Genomic DNA, 20,174 nt, shown 5'->3' with positions numbered 1-20,174 from the left:
CTTCCCCGCATGCTGCAATACCTGGCCTTAGGAAATGAGGTAAAGTTTGTTGATAGGTGGGCAGGGCAATGTAAGTCTCTGCCTGGAGAATGGCGAGGCAGTTTAAGCAGATCTTTTTTTCGCCGCTTGTCTGGGTCCTCTGGTTTGGGGTCTCACGCTGAGTGCCTCAGCCAGGGTGGACCCGGAGTTCCAGAGCTCCAAAGTTCCAGAGGGCAGGCTCTAAACAGCGAGAGTGGCGCTGGGACCCTACAGAGGACTTCAGCCAGAAATGGAACCAGCGTCTCTGAAGGGCGGGTGCCCAGAGCCTCCCTGTGTGACCAGCGGCTTGATGCCAGGTGCCCGGACTGGAGACAATGCAGCCGAGGGATCTGGAGGGGGCTGGGACCGGAGACTTCCACACACGAGTAGAATGGCAGCAGTGGGGGGAGGGGTGCAATATCTGGCCTTGCGTGGGACTGAAGTTCCTGGGCCTGACCCCAGCGCGGTTGGTGGTGGGCTGGGGGATGGGGGTAGCGAAGTGATAGCCTTTTTGGGAACTCACGTTCAGAGAATCTCACCAGTTCACCTATGCCGTCACCATCTTGCCCTGTCTCAGCGAGAAGAATTTTTCAATGGCTGCTGGAAACTCAATGAGCAGAGACCACACTTTTAAAAGTTCTTTGTGGTTGTTAATGTTGTACACAGAATGGAAATACCAAGGAAGCTTTTAAAAATGCTAGAGTCAGTGTCCCACTCACTGAGGTGAGTATAGGATACAAAGTTGACAACCACTGTCTTATGAAATCCTTGACTTTCTTGGACAGAGTAGTGAAACGCTATGGGAATTTATTGTATTTTCAACAAACAGAAGTATTTTATGTCCTTTTAATAGCTTAACCAAATTGTCTAAGATTCTTTAGCTTTCTAATAAACCTAATAACTTGTCTAAGACTTAAGGAAAGGTTTGCAGGTTTGAGAAGTAATTTGTTTCTCTATTTCTTCTTCAAAATTAGTGGTAGCTGAAAGGAATTATAAGATTAATATAAAAGTACCTTTGGAAAACATAATGTATGGCTCCATGGTTTCCCATTCATATTTGCTTCATGTATCCAGCAGGTTCTACCACAGCGGCCGGCCTCGCCGCCGGGATCGGAGGCAGGTGGGGCGTCGTGGGTGTGCCGCCCGGGTTCAGAGGGTGCGGGATCCGTGGTGGTCTCGCTGCCGGAGTTTGGAGAGTAGAGAGCCCACTGTGGATCTCACCCCCGGGATCGGAGGGTGGGAAGCCTGGTAGGGTTATTCACTGCTAGGATCTGAGGCCCCAGGCCCACTGTGGGAGAAGGTTTGATCAGATCTAAGCTCTGTCAGCTTGCTGTCTGAGAAGTCTGCCATTCAAATCTGACCTGTGTCTAATCTAGCAGGGGAGAGGGCTTTCAGTCTCTCCCAGTTTGATTTTATTACCTTAGATCTCAAACTGGAGGCTGGCGGAACTAGGCAGAGCCAGTGTGCTGGTGGGTCAATGCAGTCTCTGTGTGGTCGCAGGGCTAACTGTTATCCGACCCACCCACTGGGCCAAACTGGGGAAAGCGGAGTGTGGGACAGCCAGGAGCTGCAGGTCCATGTGGCAGTGGGTGACTCGTGCTGGGTGGAGCTATGTAGGAAGCATGGGAGCCCGGAGGTCCCTGGACCGGGAATTGCGGGCTGCCTTGGGCAGGGGGAGGGAGTGGCCACGGGAAGGAACAGCAGCAGCAGCGGGAAGAACTCCACGGCCAGCAATCTCAAACCAATCCGGGCAGAGCAGCGATTGCAGGAGGAAGCAGCAGTGGCGTCGACTAAGCCAGCAGTGCAGTGTATGGACCTGAGGGCCTCCAGCCCACAGGCCAATGTGGCCAGTGGCAGCGGCGGCGGTGGTGGCTGCAGTGGCGAACGGAGCTGTATGCAGGCCTTTTGCTGCCAACCCTGAGACCTGTGCAACTGACCAAAGAGCAGGCTAGCAGTGGCGGGGCAAGAGGCACCAGGGGAGAGCAAGAGTCCCTACGGTCACTCCCTTTCCCAGAGAGTCTTACAGATCTACCTGCTCCTTCGCCATTTTGCCGGAAGTCCCCTGGCCCACTTTTTAATGAGGCTTTTTCTTTTTCCTTGTAGCACACTTGAGTTCTTGCAGGTCCTGGATGTTAAGTCTTTGTCAGATATGCATTTGGCAATCACTTTTTCCAATTTTATGGGTTGTCTCCACACGCGTGATGGCTTCTTTTGCTTTGCAGAAGCTTTTTAGTTGGATGAGGTCCCCCTTGTCTATCTTAACTCTTACGGCATGGACATTTGGGATTTTAATCAGGGATTGGTTGCCTATTCCAATTTCCATAAGGGTGCCTCCTGCATTTCCTAAGATTCCTATAGTTCAAGGTTTTACATTGAAGTATTTGATCCATTTAGACTTTGTTTTTTGTATTGTGATAGGTAGAGGTCCTGTTTGATTCTTCTGCACGTAGTCAGCCAGTTTTTCCCAGCACCATTTACTAAATAGGTTCTCCTATCTCCAGTGGTTGTTGTGGAGGCTTTGTCAAAGATGAGTTGGTTGAGAAATTGAGGTTTTGCTTCGAGAATCTATTCTTTCATTGATCTCGATGCCTGTTCTTGTACCAATACTAGGCTGTTTTGCTTATTGTAGTCTTATAACAGTTTAAAGTCTAGAAGTGTGATACCTCCCTCTTTGTTTCTTTTGCTGAGGATTGTTTTGGCTATTCATGGTCTTTTATGTTTCCATATGAATTTCTGAATTGTTGTTTACAGGTCTGAGAAGAATGGTTCTGGGAATTTAATGGGTATTGTGTTGAGTCTGTATTTGCCTTTGGTAGGATAGACATCTTAACAATATTGATTCTTCCAATCCATGATCATGGAACATATTTTGGTGTGTTTGGGTCTTTGATTTCTTTGGGCAATGTTTTACAATTTTCATTGTAAAAATCTTCCACCTCTCTGGTTAGGAAGATGCCAAGATATCTCATTTTTTTCTGGCTATAGTGAATGGAATTGTGCTTTTTATTTGGTTCTCTGCTTGTTTTTGTTGGTGGATAAGGATGTGACTGCCTTTTGAACATTTATTTTGTACTCTGAGACTTTGCCGAAGTTCTTTATCAGTGCAAGGAGGTTTTTGTCAGATTTACTTGAGTTTTCAAGGTATAGATTTACATTGTCAGCAAACAGGGATGACTTAACTTCCTCTTTTTCTATTTAGATATCCCAGATTTTCGTCTCTGTTCTGGCCACTCTAGCTAGGACTTCCAGCACTGTGTTGAACAAGAGGAGTAAGAGTGGACAGCCTTGGCTTAGTCCTATTTTCATGGGAAATGCTTCTAATTTCTGTTTGTTTAGCAATAGGTTGGCTGTGGGTTTATCGTAGATGGCTCTTACTATTTTGAGGTATATTCCCTCTATGCTTAGATGTTCATGGGTTTTTATCAAGAAAGGATACTGGATTTTACCAAAAGCTTTTTCTGTGTCTAATGATAAAATCACGTGTCTCTTGTTTACACATCCGTTGATGTATTTAATTACATTTATGGTCTTGCAGATGATGAACCAGCTCTGTATCCTGGCAATGAAGCCTACTAGGTCATGGCGGCTGGTTTTTGAGATGTGTTATTGAATCCAATTTGCTGGACTCTTGTTGAGAATTTTTACATCTAAGTTCATTAGATACATTGTTCTGTAGTTTTCTTTCTTTGTTGGATCTTTTCCCGGTGTGGCTATGAATGTGATGCTAACTTCATAAAATGATCTGGGGAGAGTTTCATCTTTCTCAATTGCGTGGAACCCTTGCAGTTGGTTTGGTATCAACTCCTCCTTACGTGTTTTGTAGAATTCCTCAGGAAAGCCATCTGGCTTATTATTATTATTTTTTATGTTGGAGTCAATTTCCTGGGTTGTTATTGGTCCATTTAAAGTCTCAGCTTCTTCTTGTTTCAGCCTTGGTATGTTGTGTGATGTCAGAAAGTCCTCCGTTTCATTTCGGTTTTCAAATTTGTTTCCACATAGTTGTCCATAATAATCTTTGATAGTCTTTTGTATTTCTTTTTTTTTTTCTTTTGAGTTGGAGTCTCACTCTGTCACCCAGACTGGAAGGCAGCAGCCGCTCCCGGCCACCACAGCCTCGACCTGCTGGGCTCCGGCAATCCTTCCGCCTCAGCCTTCCGAGTAGCCGGAATTACAGGCGCATGCTACCACGCCTGGCTAATTTTTGGATTTATTGTAGAGATGAGGTCTCGCTGCCAGGCGGGTCTCAAACCCGTGGACTCAGGCAATCCACTCACCTCAGTCTCCCAAAGCGCGGGATTACAGGCTGAGCCACCGAACCCAGCTTATATTTCTTTAAGGTCACTTGTGACTTGATCTTTTGCATTTCTGATTGTGTGTTTTTGGTCACAAAAATTCTTGGTCGATCTAGCTTGGTCAAGATTCTTGGTCAGTCTAGCTAGGGATTCATCAATCTTGTTCATGCTTTCAGAGTTAGCTTTTTGTTTCATTGATTTTTTTTTCCTTTAATTTTTTAAATTTTAAAGATGGGGGTACAATTAAGGTAGGCATACAAATGTTCATTATGCAGGTACCCTTGTTGATGAGGTGTGCCCCCCCAAGCAGATTTCCAGTACTGCCAATCCCGCATCCCCCTGCCCGACAGTTTCTTGCCACTGCCAACCCTTTTCTTATAGTATTATGATGATAGTTCAACATCCACTTATGAGTGAGAATGTGTGATACTCAGTTCTTTCTTTCTGTGATAGATCGCTCAGTATTACAGATTCTAAGTCCATTCAGGTTGCTATGAAGCTCATGATTTTGTCCTTTATGGCTGTGTAATATTCCATTGTGTATATGTACCACTTTTTTTTTATCCAGTCCTTTTTTGATGGGCAACAAAGTTGGTTCCATGTTCTTGCTATTGTGAACAATGCTGCAGTAAACATACGTGTACAGGTTTCTTTTTCACAGAGTGATTTTTGTTCCTCTGGGCATATTACTAGTAGGTGGATTGGATTGTATGAACGGTCAATTTTTAGATCTTTTAGGAATTGCCACACTGTTTTCCACAGAGGCTGTACTAGTTTATACCCCCACCAACAGTGTAGAAGTGTTTCCTTTTTGTTGCATCCTTTCCAGCATCTGTTGTTTTTTGAGTTATTTATTTTTGTCTTCTGTGTCCCATATTTGGGTTTTTCTTTGGTGATCAGGATTATTTTGCTGAAGTTAGGGTTTTGGTGGTCTTGTCTTTCCAGCTCCCTTAGATGATTTGTTAGACTGTTGTTTAATCAAATTACTATGTGTTTTTGAGTTGGTCTTCTCTTTCTATGTTCTTGATGTATGTTCACAGAGTCATAAATGCCCTTTTTAGTACTGATTTCATAACATCCCAGAAGTTTGGTAAGCTATTTATTCATTTTCATTTGTTTCCAGGAATCTTTTAATTTCTGTTTTGACTTCTGTATTGACACAGGAATTATTCAGCATCATGCTGTTTAGTGTCCATGTTTTTGTGGGTTTGGGGGAAATTTTGTTGGTGTTAATATCTATTTTCATTCCACTGTGATCTGAGACAGTTCATGGCAATATTTTGATTTTATGAGATTTGTATGTGCTTGACTATGGCCAAGGATGTGGTCAATTGTCTTGATGATCTATCTAGGGTTGTCAGTGGGATATTAAAGTCCCCAACCATAATAGCGTTAGAGTCAATATCTTTTTTACATTAACTTAGTAGCTGCTTTATAAAAACTGGACTCCTGAGTTGGGTGCATATATGTTTGGGATGTATATTTCTTGCTGATGAATTGAAACTTTTGTCATTGTGTAGTGTCCTTTTGAACCTTTTTAAATTTTTGATTGCATGAATGTTGTTTTGTCTGATATTAAGATTACTACGTCTGTTTCCTTTTGTGTCCTGTTTGCCTGAAAGTTTATTTTCCATTCTCTAACTGAGTCCATGAGAGTCTTTTGTGGTGTGATGTGTTTCTTGGAGGCAACATATTGCTGGGTCCTTTTTTTTTCCAGTTTGCCATTCTGTGTCTTTACAGTGGTTCATGTAGTCCATTCACATTCAGGCTAATTATTGAGATGTGAGAGTTTATCCCTGTCATGAGGTTCTTATAGTATTCTTTGTTGTTGTTTGTCTATTTTTTTCTTTTTTGTTGTTGTTTTTTGGGTTGATATATAAGTGTGGTTTCAATTTTGCAGTCACAGTGCATGCTGTGTTGATTCTCTGTTTTCCTGCATTCTTGGAAAGTGTGATCATTCTTTTTTTCTTTCATCTTTCCTTAATGCCTTTTTAAGCATCTCTTGTCAAGCTTATCTGGAGGGAGTGTAAACTCTTAGGATTTTAATTCTGTGAAGGATTTTGATTCTCCATCACTGATGAGTCTTGGCTTACCTGAGTAAGAAATTCATGGTTGGGATTATTTATCTTTGAGAACTTTGAAGATTGGATGCCATTCTTTTCCTGTAGTGTTTCTATAGCAAGTCTGCTGCTATTCTAATTGGTTTTCCCCTGTAGGTAGTCTGACCTTTCTCTCACTGCCTTTAGGATTTTTTCTTTTTTTTTTTCTACTTTGTGTAATCAAATTACTCTGTGTTTTTGAGTTGGTCTTCTCATTTGATGCCTTGCACAGGTTCTCTGAATCCCTGGTGTTTGGGTCATCATGTCTCTGATGAGATACAGGAAGTTTTCCTATATGACTTCATGGAATGTTTGTTCCTGTGTGCTCTCATTCTTTTTTTCTGTTTCTGGGATACCAATCAGGCATAAGTTTGGTCTCTTAATATAATCACACATCTCTTGAAGGCTTTGTTCAATCTTTTTAAGTTTTTGTTTGTTTGTTTGTTTGCAGATCGAGTTAGTTTCATATTTTGTTCTTCAGACTCTGAGATTTTTTTTTTTTTTGCATGGTAATTTTGCTTTCCACAAATTTATTATTTATTTAATTGACTGTATTCTTTGTATCTCTGTAATTACTGTCTTGCTTTTCTTGGTCCTTATTCATCTTTTCCAACCATTCCTTGATCTCTGCATTTGTGGTCTGAGACTAGTCAATCTGGGTGCTCTTCACTGTTTGAGTTCTGAAGTCTTTATTCTTGTGCATTATCCTTTATGACTTTGTGGGGTACTTGTATTTTTCATTGATTTTTCTTCATTTGTGAGATATTCATTTTCTCTTTACTTCTGATTCTTAGTGAGAGAAAGAATAGTTTTCAATTCTTTTTGCTCAACCCACAATCTTCCTTTGGTAAAGCCTCTGGATTTGTGTGATTTTGAAACCAAGTTTGGGGTAAGAAGCTGTGCTGTTCTTTTGCAGCTTTGAGATGTAAATAAAGTGCGTTGTGGGGTTGCTAAGATTCAAAAGCTGCCTACAGATTTCAACATTCACTGATTGGGATGTGGATCCCCTGTGATCCATTTCCCATCTCCTCACAGTATGGTCATGCAAGGAGAATATATGTATAATTCCTGGATATAAAATAACATAAAGAAAAGGAAAGGAACTGGGAAAGACAGAAGAAAGAAGAAAGGACACTGAATAGAACAAAAAAGAGAAGAAACAGAGAAATAAACCAGTAAAAAAGAAAAAAAAAACCTAAATTAAAACCCACAGTATGAGGACATTTTCACACTCATATATACTGTTAAGTGAAAAAAAGAAGAAGTAAAGTGAAATGAAACACACACCCTCTGAACAAAATGTATAAGGAGAGCAGGAAAAGAGAGAGAGAGAGAAAAAAAAAACCCAAAACCTTTTGTAATCCTTGATCCTCTCCTGTGGTAGTTTTTGAAACTTCAGGTTCCTAATTGGCATGACCCAAGCACTGCTGCTCTTGGCTTGGGGCTGGGGACAAGGCCTCTGACCACTAGATCTGATCCCCTGCTCACTGTGTGGTCAGGAGGAGGCTACAAACCACCCCCAACTGGTCTACCTGTGTTCAGGCCTCTCCACGTGTGCTGATCAGGATGCTTTCTGCCTGGGTAATACATCTCACGAATCACTGGGAAAATGGAGCTGGGCCAGTTTAAAACTCAGCCCCACTATCTTCTGTGGGATGGGTTCTTCATCTCTGTTTGCAGCTGTTAGACCTACAGGTGTTTCAGTTAGGAGGACAGGGACCCTAGCTCTCCTAATTGGGTCTGTACCTCTAAGAATACTTACCTGGGGTATCTCTTTGGGTTGGCAGTAATCAACCTCAGAGAGGTGCTGAATTCACCCCTCAGTTTCAGGGAGTTGCTTTGCTGTTCGTGTGGGCAGGCTGAAGCCTGTCTCTACCCAGTCACCAGGACTGGTGTGGCAGATTCATCTCTGCATCTTGTCCTCCTTTGGAACTCAGCGAGTAGTTCTTCTGGTATATTTTCAACATGGCCCCCGCTGCCAATGTCCATCTGGCATCAGAGGCTGTGGTGGCAGGCAACACCAGCAGCGGGTATTTTTCACCATTTTCTTCTGGATAGGGTCAAAGAGATGGTGCCTACCTTTGGGCTGTGGATCAGACTGAGATCTGAGTAGCCACATGGAGCAGCTGCCTCAGCAGGAGAGCTGAGCCACTTGCTCCTGCATCCCCACTCAAACACTCCCACAGCCACTTGCTGAAACACTTGCATGCAAATTCTGCCTGCACACGCTCGTTTATACATGGACTCACATTCTCTGACCGATTGCATCACCATATTTTCATTATCCTTTTAAATATTTGTTAGCTGTCAGTAATTACCCTTTCTTTGTTCCTGATATTGATAATTTTTATTGAATTTTTCTTTTTTAAAGATAATGTTTGCTATGAGTTTATCTATTTATCAATTTTTTCAAGGATCTCATATTTGTCTTGATTAATTTTATTTGTTATTGTCTGTTTTCTAGGTCATATTGTTCCATTTTTAATTTTATTTTTTCTTTTATTTATTTTGATTTAATTTGCTCTTCCATTCTTAACTTCTTAAGATGCAAGTATAGATGACTGAGTTCATACCCACCTTTTTTTGGTGTATATATTTAAATATCTCTTAAATGACTGCTCTAGGATTTATTCATAGATATTTTTATGTTGTATTTTCATTCTAATCAATTCAAAATGAATGTACTCTAAAGTAATGTATGTGTATTAAAATATTTTAGACTAAAGAAATACAAATAAGCCTCTTAAGAAAACTAGCTAAAACAAAGTATGAAGTTCTTACTGTTTAAAGAATATAAAAATTATGTCCAGACTAGTATAGTAAGAAAGCTCATGATCTGACCTCAGTATCAGGAAAACTACAACATTGTAGAGTAATGAAAATACCAAAATTTTGTTTGGAGAACATGGATTATTATGTTAGCAGTGTTTCCTATGACCTATGATGTTTGAATTTAATTATACAATTGTAAATGTTAATTGGGAGTCAATTATATTTATAGATCTTATTTATCAACATTAGCAACTCCAAAAAAATTCTTTAGAAAAAGCAAACAATCACAAATAAAGAAATATGTATTTTAATCCTGACTCTAATGATTACTAGATTGTGGAATCTTAGAAAATTAAAAATTTTTAAGACTCACTATGTTTATCTTTTAAAAATAGAAGCTACTGGGTTTCTAGTTAGCATCTAATATGAAGTTTTGTCATTGTATTGTTACAAAATTAGAGCTCTTCAATGTATATTAAATACAAACTAAGAATTATGGTTTCTAAAGATAAAATTTGCCAGTTAGTGGAAACATGACATTAAATGAAACTTTGTGGATAAAATATTGCATTACTATAAGCATGGTTTCCAGATGTAGTGCATTTTAGACAACAAATTAATACTTCATGTGAGGCTGTATTTTTTTTAAAATATAGTCTTAATGTTTCTGAAATCAAAAGTAAACACTTGTGAATCTATTTTTGTGCCCCAGTTCATGTCGTCACTTGGCTTACTTGCAAAAGTTTGGCTTTAGTATAAGTGAAATAAAAGTTTATTTTAGTACCTGATTTACTTGCTATTATTGGGCATACTTGAAATTTTAACGTGGAATATTTCTGTCTGGATGAGTTTGGAATTTTCACCAATGGGGTGTTGTATTCTGTTTCCTGCAGGTGCTCCAAGTGACCAGAGCAGTGGCACCTCCTCTCCTCTTTGTGACAGTGGCTTACATCTCAACTACCACCCCAACAATACAGTAAGATGACCCAGGCATAGCTCAGATTAAGAAGAGATTAACGAGAGATAGCACTAAAAAACCCAATAATAAATAGACATTATTTATAGTTTGCAAATACTGCTATTAAATCAGAATTTTCTGATAGATGAGAAATACTTGGTTGCTTAATCATTTGAGTATTATGATAATCTAGAAATAAAAAAAATAAGTCAGGTATTTTTTAATATTATTTTTCTTCTCACAGGTCTGTACATATTAAGTTCTTTCTTAGTTAGTATAACACCCCAAGTTATACTATTGATAGTATCACTGGGGAAGGTTGTGTATAACATCATACAATCATTCGAGAACATTCCATATTATATGTGATTTCATGTTCCTAATGATTTGACATTAGTTTCTTTATTTTCTTTTTAAACAACTTAGCTAATAGTAACTACTTCATTTGCCATTTGCTAGAATTTCTTAGCAGTAATTATGCATACTAGGAAATTACTGCAAAAACCCAAATTTATACATTATTTTTAAATATAATGAATGTCAAACTATACATGCATTTAATAAAATAGGAAACTAACATGTTTGTTTTACAGACATTTAATAAAATGTTAACTTTTATTCTCTACTTATATTTTCATGTAAATAGATTTGGTTCTTTTATAAACATTTTTGACTTTTTAAAATATTTCACTCTTCAAAGTGCTCACATATTCTAAAGACAAAGCATTTCTCTCTGGTTATATACAGATCTAACAAATATCTTTTGTACTCACAAGCATAAAGAGTGACAGAGCTGACCTTAAACAGAATTTTATTTTTGTATTCCTCATATTAGGACAATAAGTCATATAATCTCTTTCTTTGACTTGTATGATTTATCCTGCATTTAAAATTTTTGTCCAAACTATAGCATTTTACCTCGAAGTACTCTTTTTTTTTTTTTTTTTTTTTTTTGAGTTGGAGTCTCACTCTGTCGCCCAGACTGGAGTGCAGTGGCCGCTCCCGGCCACCGCAGCCTCGACCTGCTGGGCTCCGGTGATCCTTCCGCCTCAGCCTTCCAAGTAGCCGGAATTACAGGCACGCACCACCAGGCCCGGCTTGATTTTTTGATTTATTGTAGAGATGAGGTCTCGCTGCCCAGGCGGGTCTCGAACCCGCGGGCTCAGGCAATCCACTCACCTCAGCCTCCCAAAGGCACCGGATTACAGGCTGAGCCACCGAGCCCGGTTGAAGTACTCTTTTTTTAACAGCTTCAGGCCTGAATTACTCTGAATTGCCCCAGTATTATTGCTTAGCCGAGTGTTTTACCTCCTCAACTTGTCTATTTTTTTTTATGAACAGAAACATCTGGCAAGATCAAAGATTATCTGTACAAATGCAAGGATATTTTCTAAAACCAACCACATCTGGATATATTTCCTCTGGCCTTCTTTTCAGTTTTTCTTGCCAAAGAATGAATTGTCACACAATAGATAACATTTAAAACACTGATCTTCAGAAGGTGGCAAGATCTGAGTGACTTAAAACATTGGCTACCGTTTGAGGAAATGAATATTTGTACATGTGCACTTCCATCAGCTCCCTTCCCAACTCTACAGACTTCTTGCAATCTCTGATCAGATTTTTTGTCTTTTACTTTTATAATTGCATCGCCTACCTTCTTCTCATCCAATCCAGATGCCTGAGATACTTTCAGTACCCTTTCATTTCCTTTCATCAGGCGAGTATGCCTGCCCCAGCTGCTCTGTGAGTGTTGTCTGCCCCATCCACAACTAACCCTTCATGTTAGGATCCTCTTTGCCTGGGAGCCAGGGCTCTCGGTTGCCTATTCCATTTGTGTCTCAGTGATAGGAGGACTAAGACACGCTTCCTCCAAGACCTCTGCAGATAAGCTGGAGGCCTTTCTTTCAGGAACCCACACCTTTAGTCAGGGTGTTGGCCACCACATTTTCTACTTCCCTCCGTCCTCACAGCTTTCTCTTGAGAATTTCAATTCCACATGTTACTCAAACAAGAATCTCCATTTCAGCTCTGCTCCTAAGAAAGAAACAAGAGCTGCTTTACTTTAGTGTGGAGGAAAGCTGTGTGGAAATATCTTATTCTAGTTCTTGCCCCATAACCTTAAACTCTTCTGTAATAACGAGAAGAGAGAAGTCAGAGTGGAAGGTCTAATGGTAGGTACCATTCTATCATTCTGGTTTGCTTTTAACTCATTCCGTGGTCACACAAATAAAAAATTTATGGGTGCCTTTCTTCAGAAAGCTATAATTAGAGCCAGAAAATCAATCAAATCTCTAACATGACTGTTCCAAATAAATCCAATCATATAAAATTCAAAACATCAATTCTTGTAATTGTTTTTTCTTGCTGGAGTGACATCTTTCTACTTCCAAGAGGCGCATTTTCTTTTCATTTTAGCTTTAGAATTGAACATTCCTTTTACATTGCTGAACATACTTTCATGCAGTAAAATTAAAGGTATTTATCATGATGTTATGGAGAATAAGTATCAAAACATATGTAAACTCAAATAAATTATATTCAAAATAAAGAAAATGTTAATGCATATATATATTGCTGAGACCTACTCTGTGGAAACACTCTTCTAGATATTCTGGAAAGCAATTATTGTTTCTGGCCAGGCTTACTGGCTCAGCCTGTAATCCCACATCTTTGGGAGGCTGAGGTGAGTGGATTGCCTGAGCCTCAGGATCGAGACCTGTCTGGGCAAGTTGGCGAGACCTCATCTCTACAATAAATCAAAAATTAGCCAGGCGTGGTAGCGCGCGCATGTAGTTCCAGCTACTTGGAAGGCTGAGGCGGAAGGATCGCCGGAGCCCCACAGGTCGAGGCTGCAGTGGCAGGGAGCGGCCACTGCACCCCGGTCTGGGTGATAGAGTGAGACTCCAACTCAAAAAAAAAAAAAAAATTATTGTTTCTGTTCCACAAAATATAAAACGCAAATCTACAGACAAATGCATAAAGTTAACTATCATGTAAGTAGAATAAAGAACTCTAGACAGCAGCATTCTAATATCAAAGACAAGATCTGTGGAGACTGAACATCTGATTAAATTGAATTTAACAAAAGTTGAGAAACTTACAATCTAAATGTGAACTAAGCTGTCCATATGGTAACATTAATCTTCAATTGCAATCATATCACACAGACTTGTACACTCAGTGCTGTTCTGTATTTTCTCTTCTGTGTCTTGAATGAACTTTGAGGCTTGAGTAGACAGGAAGAACATCTCTACTCAGAGATTTACAAAATTAGAAACAATCAAAGAAGTTTTCTTCTGACTCTTCATAAAGTAACAGCTGATGGTGGAAACTTGGAAGGAAGTGTGCATTGTGAAACAAATTTTCCACAGCATGTTTGCATACTATGGATACAATCAATCCACTTAAAAGAAACATTTTGATTCTCTGATGTGTGTGTCTCAATCCTCAGTTCTATCCTTGGCCTAGAAACTCCCTTTTTAATTCCTATGCTTTGCCCTGAAACAAATTTTGGGTAAGTAGATACTATTCTAGTTTTATTAAGCATATTTATTATATTTTATGGCAGCATTTTAAGTAAAAGGGAAAAATAAAGGTTTATAACATATTACTATCACTCCATCATCCTAAATAAAAAATGTAATCAAGTCCTTTTAAGCACACGAAGGCATCAGTTTTAGGGCATAAAAATTACTCGTTTTTCCAACTCATGGACTCATGGACTCATGAGTCTCAGCCCAGACCTACTGAAATTCTTCTCACTAGAGGTGGAGTAAAGACATCAGTCATGACTTCATCAGAAGGTCCTGATTCAGCTAATCAGCTAACCAGACCTGAGAAACGTTTTTGTTAACTGTACACCTTTAAGGAATACTTTCTATGCCAAGTCCTTAACAAATTTGAAACAGTACTTTGCCTTGAAGCAATTTTATTTTGGTAAGATGGTTGTTCTTAAGGCGTGGCATGTGCTAAGATTTTAGAAAAGAGTTTACTTTGAAGCAAGAATTATGTAAGTGGATCTTTTTCTATTTACATTAGTGACATATTAGAAACCACATTTTGATATTTAGAGTAAAGCCCTTGAAAAATTGTACCGGTTCTGAAAAACATAAAAATGATTGTTTTTATATTACTGTACATACAATTCAAAATAACTCTTGAATGCTAATCTAAAAAAAGCCTGGAAAGAAAATTAATATTTTATTTGCATAATTAAAATGAGAAGTGATAAAAATTCTTTAAAGAGTAGTAGGTATTTCCCTATAAGTAACAAGTCGACATCATCCTGATTAGTCGAATTACTGAAGTGAGATTTATTTCTTATGAGGAAACATAAGTATCATATATGTATAACTTAGGTACATAAAGGCATCAAGCTGAGAAGCCACAACAAAGACATGTCCAAGGTCACATATTTTCATATCTGCCAATCTATGAAATCTATCCGTCTGACTTGTAAACCTTATCATACTCACTTATCAGTGATTACTGTTGTCTTTAAAATTTCATTGCCTATGTCTCTTATGATATTTTATATTTTACATCCTGTTTCTTTATGGAACACAAAATGTGAAAGTAATATTATCTATTACAAAAATGAGAAAATGTATGCAACATTTATTCCTAAAGGTATATAACAAATGTGTGAAGTAATCAAGTAGAAATTTGGAACTATTTTTTTCCATTACTTGACCTCTGATTATGAGTGTTAAATGTTTTGTTATGATAGGTGTGTTGGCTTTGGAATCAGAGAGGTGTTGGTATGAGTGAATTCTGGTGCTGTTGTTTGCTGGCTGGGTGACTTGGGAAAATTATTTACTGTATAATTTCTCAGGAGTGTATGTGTGCACCTGGAGGGTCTGGGAGTGGGTTTCGGTTTATGCCAACATGTGTGGTCAGCTATGACTTGACCACAGAAACTTGGTCTGTTTACCCAGGTCTCCTACACAGACTAGTAGCTTCCTTCTGTGTCATCATGAAGAAAGCATAGAAAGCAATGATAAACTGCTTCTTAAAAAAATGGAGACCTCGGTAGGTTGAGCATAGTAACAGCTTTGGCTTTCAAAGACATTACAAGGAGTTTAGGTAATATACATGAAACACTAGGTATAGGTAGCTAATATTAATATTACTAGGAGCAGTAATAGCATGTAACATTATTGCTAGTACAAGTAAGAATGTCCCTCCTGGAAGCCTCATGTTTAGAAATAATTTTGCCCATTATTCAAGCTTATTATTTTTTGAGAACAACTATTTGCTATTTTTTTGTTCACAGCTACTAAGCAATGCTTCTAATCAGCCTGCTGCTATGAATAAATGCAAAATTGCCATTAGCCTGTTAAAGATATTGAAAATAGCACAAAGACATTTAGCTGGCTTATATTCTAAGCACTTCTTCATTGGCTTCTTTTTATAATCATCCCAGTTGTTATTATTATCTTCACTTTGAAGGTAGACACAGTAAGGTAGACACTTTAAACAGCGTGCCCCTAAGTTAATGGGCTAGTCAGTTGGGCATGTGGCATTCCAACTTAAGTGGTCTGATTCTGATTCAAAGATTGAACTCTCACCATCTTGTTGTACTGGCACCTGACTTAACCCACGTTACGTGTTGAACACTTAGACGTGACATGAAGAATTGACCCCGCATCACTCAATAGAACCTGAGGGGCTCACTCGGTCCCTGACAGTTCCCCTCACTGTACTATCTTAGCCAGTCTGCTCTTCCAGGTATTCTAAACTTCATACATTTTTATTTACACCGTCTGGGGCCATTAGCATAATGATGCCAAGCGACACACAGCCCTTAGTGAAAATAATGTTTTTTCCCCTTAATCGTGTTAAAAGAAATTAATACCTGAATGTGACACTTAATAATAATTAGACTAACATGGATCCCACATCTATACTAAAATAGAATCTCCTTCTAATATCATCACTCACTTACAACCCAGGGCAACTTAAATATGAACATTTGGTATGTTAGTGCCATGAGACCTTTAAACAATGACTCTGAAATAAGGAAAGAAGCATACTTTGACACCAAGCAAAAACCTCCATTTGTGTTTAAATATAATCTTCTCTCTATATGAAAAAAACTTCAAACAAAACTTAAAATATGTGTAATTTTGTACCAGCAGTATTTGCCTTGACATGACATTAAAGCAAGAAAATGTAAACTTTTTATGAGCAATGAGCAAAGCAAAGCCATCTTTGAGCAGTATTCTGAAAGTGGTTTTACATGAGTTTTCTGGTTATGCAAAAATATTTGCAAGTAGCTGATAAATTCACTCATAATGGTGCTTAGTCTTAGCACTTATCATGGTGCTTAACACTCAGAAAACATTGACTAACTGAATGACCACAGCTTACTTTTGTTTTTGTCACTTATTGGATGTAGTTACAGTTTTGCTCCATTTTTTTTTCCATTCTTGATTACATTCGATTCTGTCACACTTTTATATTTTTCCTTCTTCTCCCCAGCCCATCTTTAAATGTTTTCACTCACATTCCTCATCTCAATTATTCCTTTTTCATTGCCGTATTCCATGAATAAATAAGTGAACAAATACAATCTTCTTACCCAGGTATGGGTTTCTTCTTATGGTACTCTCTACACATCTTTTGACTCTTTAGTAGAAAAAAACCATATGCCCCAAGTGAAAAAGTCTGTGACCGAAGAACTCGAAACACAGGAGAAAACAAAAGTTTAAAAACGATTCTGAAGGTTTGAATTCTTTTCAGGACACGTTGTCATGTTCTTCGTGGCCAACATCTCCAGGCTTGAGATGGGAGAAGCGATGGTGCGACCTCAGACTGATCCCTCTGCTTCATTCGCGTTTCTCTCAGTATGTGCCTGGGACAGATTTGAGTCGGTAAGTCCACGATTCTGAGTTCTGGTTTTTTTTGCTGATTGAAAAAGAGAACTTTCCATCAGTCTTTTACCACAATGCAGCCTACCTTCTGATTCTTATTTTAGCATGTGTTTGATAGCAAAAAGAAGATCTTTAAAAGAATAATATAACAGACATCTATTGTTCTGGTGATTAAAAACACCAATTAAAACTCCGACTTGATGACTAACTCCTTGTCATGGCATCAGTATTCTTTGCTTTTAATATATTTATTTCAGAGTTGTGGGGTACAAGTGAGGATTTACTATATAAGTCGGTGACATGAAGATGAAGTTTGGGCTTCTAAGCTGGCACTTATTCCCCATGGTAATGGACCAGGCACCCTCTGTGTTTCCATATTCCCCCCTTCCCCCTCCCTCTGTCCCACCTTTAGCAGTGCCTAGCAACTGCTGATCCCACCCTTGTGCCCATGTGACTGGTGTTTAGGGCCCATTTATGAGTGAGAACATACAGTTTTCAATTCTTTGTTTCTGTGATAGTTCACTTAGTATGATGGTCTCCAACTGCATCCAAGTTGTTATGAAAGCCATGATTTCATTTTTTATGGATAACCATCATGTGCACGTACCATATTTTCTTTATCCAGTCCATTTTCAATGGGCAACAGGGTTGGTCCCATTTTTGCTATTGTGAATGGTGCAGTAATAAACATGCATGTGCAGGTGTCTTTTTGGTACAGCAATTTTTGTTCCTCTGGATATATTCCCAGGAGAGGGGTTGCTGTATCCTATGGGAGAACAATTTTTAGTTCTTTTAGATATCACCACATTGCTTTCTGTAGAGGTTGAACTAGCTTAGATTCTCAACAACAGTGCAAAAGCATTCCCTTTTCTCTGCAGTTGCACCAGTACCTGTTGTTTTTTGACTTATTAATGACAGCCATTCTTACTGGAGTTAGGTAGTGTCTCATTGTAATTTTGATTTGTGTTTCTCTGATGATTAATGAGGCTGAGCAGTTTTTCATTTGTCTGGTGGCTGCTTGTATATCATCTTTTGAGAAGTGTCTGCTCATGTCCTTTGCTCACTTTTTAATGGGGTTGTTTGTTTTTTTCCTATTAGTTCATTTGAGTTCCTTGTAGAGCTTGGGTGTTAGGCCTTTGTCAGATGCATAACTTGCACATTTCCCCCCCATTCTGTTGGTTGTCTCTACTCTCTTCATGGTTATTTTAATTGTGCAAAAGCGTTTCAGTTTTATGAGATCCCACCTCTCTATCTTAGTTTCCATTTTTTGGTTTTCTAAACAAAGATGATATGCATATTTGTATATAAATATTTGTGGGAACGTACATTTTTTATTTATTTAGGAAAATATTCAAGTGTGCAATTGGTTTTAAGATAATAACATGTTTACTCTTTCAAAGAACAGCTAAATTGTTTTCCAGAGTGATTGTGTAATTGTACATTTTCATCACCAATGTATGACGAAGACAGTTTCTCCCCATCTCTGCTAGCATTCAGTGCTGCCACGATCTTTTATTTAACCACTGTGATAGATGTGCAGTGGCATCATGTCGCTGTGGTCGTGATTTACATATTCTAATGACATTGAACACCTTTTATGTATTTATTTGCCATGTTCGTTTATTCTTATGTTGTTGAGATTTAAGATATAGGTTATATATACGAAAGTTCTTTTTTCTTAATATGCTAGGATTTTTATTGTTTCAAGAATTTTCTTACTTTTCTAATAATTATACATTTTTATTATTTAATATCCCATCTATTAGATTTTCTTGTCTTTTATTATTGTTTTAGTTATCATCTAAACATTACACCATATTCGTGTTTTTATTATATTTATAATATTTTTATTAATGTTTTAGTTATTGCCTAAATGTTACATCATATATGTGTGACTGTTACAGTTTGAAACAATTTATGAATTATTCCACTTTTAGAAAAATGTTAGAAATTTAGAATACTTTAATTTTTTTTCTTTTCATATCTTTGGGCATATTTTTCAATATACTTTTAATGATACATACATTTTACATATTTCCAAATATTATATTATTGATTTCATGTAACCGTTTGTTTGAATGTATTCTACCTTTAGTGCTTTTCTTTATTTATTTTGGTTCTATTTTCCTTCTTCTTTAAGAACTCTCAGTATTTCTATTAATGATACTTTTTAATGTGTTCATTCGTTTTCATTGGTTTTGTTTTTACATTTTAAAAATGCAGTTACACAATGTAGAGGCATTTAGCTGGAGACATTTCTGAGGAAAGGGGAATTGTTTGAATGAGCTCAGATGACTCCTCATATTTTTTTAGTTTTTGGCATTCAACACATCAACTGCTTTTACCAGCTGAATTAATTATACTCAGTAAATATTATAGTCATACACAGTAACAAACATAACACTATTCAGAATGGATTTCATAGAGACTCAAGTTTAAGAGCCAATTTATTGTTCATGAATTTACTCAGTCAATATTGATTTAATGTCTGTTAGTAGAAAGCATTGTGTTGGACATTTTCCGTGAAGGCACTCACAGACTAGTGGTAGCAGATTCAGTAAAGATGTAAGGGAAGGTGGCAGGGAGGAGGATAAATAAGTGACCTATGAAGACAGATAAAGAAAATTATAAAATTTGGTTTAAACTTGTAATATTATTTCTTAGTTGCTTTTCCCAAAGCCTGTAATTTTTACTTCAGTGTTACAATGCCTATCATATTTAATTGCAATCAAGTTGTGTTACTGTCGAGTACTATTGTGTAGGTATGAAATAAAACATTACAATATTGTTGTCTATAATAAGAAAGTTTATACGTATCATACTGTAATGATCCTGATTCAGAAATAAATATCTGCTTTAAGTTCTGAAAATTGTTATGATATTGCATAATATTGCAGTGCCAAAGGTATTAGATTAGAAGGTAGAGGTTATGGGAGCTTTGACTGATCTTTTAATCTCTTAAAGATTTATTTTTTATGTGCAAATATATATATATGCATGTGTCAGTTTGTATAATATTTGATACATTTGTGATATATATGCATGAATTTGGAAAGTATAACATTTACCTCTGTACTTTCAGTGCTTAGCATACTTTTGGCACAAAGGTATTAAATAAATATTTATTAGATAGTTTTAATAAATGGAAAGAATTCTA

At 37.8% G+C, this 20,174-nt stretch overlaps 1 protein-coding gene across 1 annotated transcript in view; it reads left to right on the top strand.

Moving 5' to 3' along the window:
• The first annotated feature begins 1,495 nt into the window (after positions 1-1,495).
• Positions 1,496-20,174, top strand: part of SNTG1 (syntrophin gamma 1) — a 274,235-nt gene continuing 255,556 nt past the window's right edge. Inside the window, exons 1-3 of the mRNA XM_008052045.1 lie at positions 1,496-1,910; positions 10,075-10,157; positions 16,887-17,017. Of these exons, the coding sequence (XP_008050236.1) occupies positions 1,496-1,910; positions 10,075-10,157; positions 16,887-17,017 (629 nt within the window). The remainder of the gene's footprint in view (positions 1,911-10,074; positions 10,158-16,886; positions 17,018-20,174) is intronic.

The sequence above is a fragment of the Carlito syrichta genome, unplaced genomic scaffold (assembly GCF_000164805.1).
Source record: "Carlito syrichta isolate Samal-C Ts95f unplaced genomic scaffold, Tarsius_syrichta-2.0.1 Scaffold254458, whole genome shotgun sequence".
In the NCBI taxonomy this organism is placed as follows: domain Eukaryota; kingdom Metazoa; phylum Chordata; class Mammalia; order Primates; family Tarsiidae; genus Carlito; species Carlito syrichta.
The sequence above is the reverse complement of the archived record's forward strand: the minus strand, read 5'-3'. Positions and strand labels throughout refer to the sequence as shown.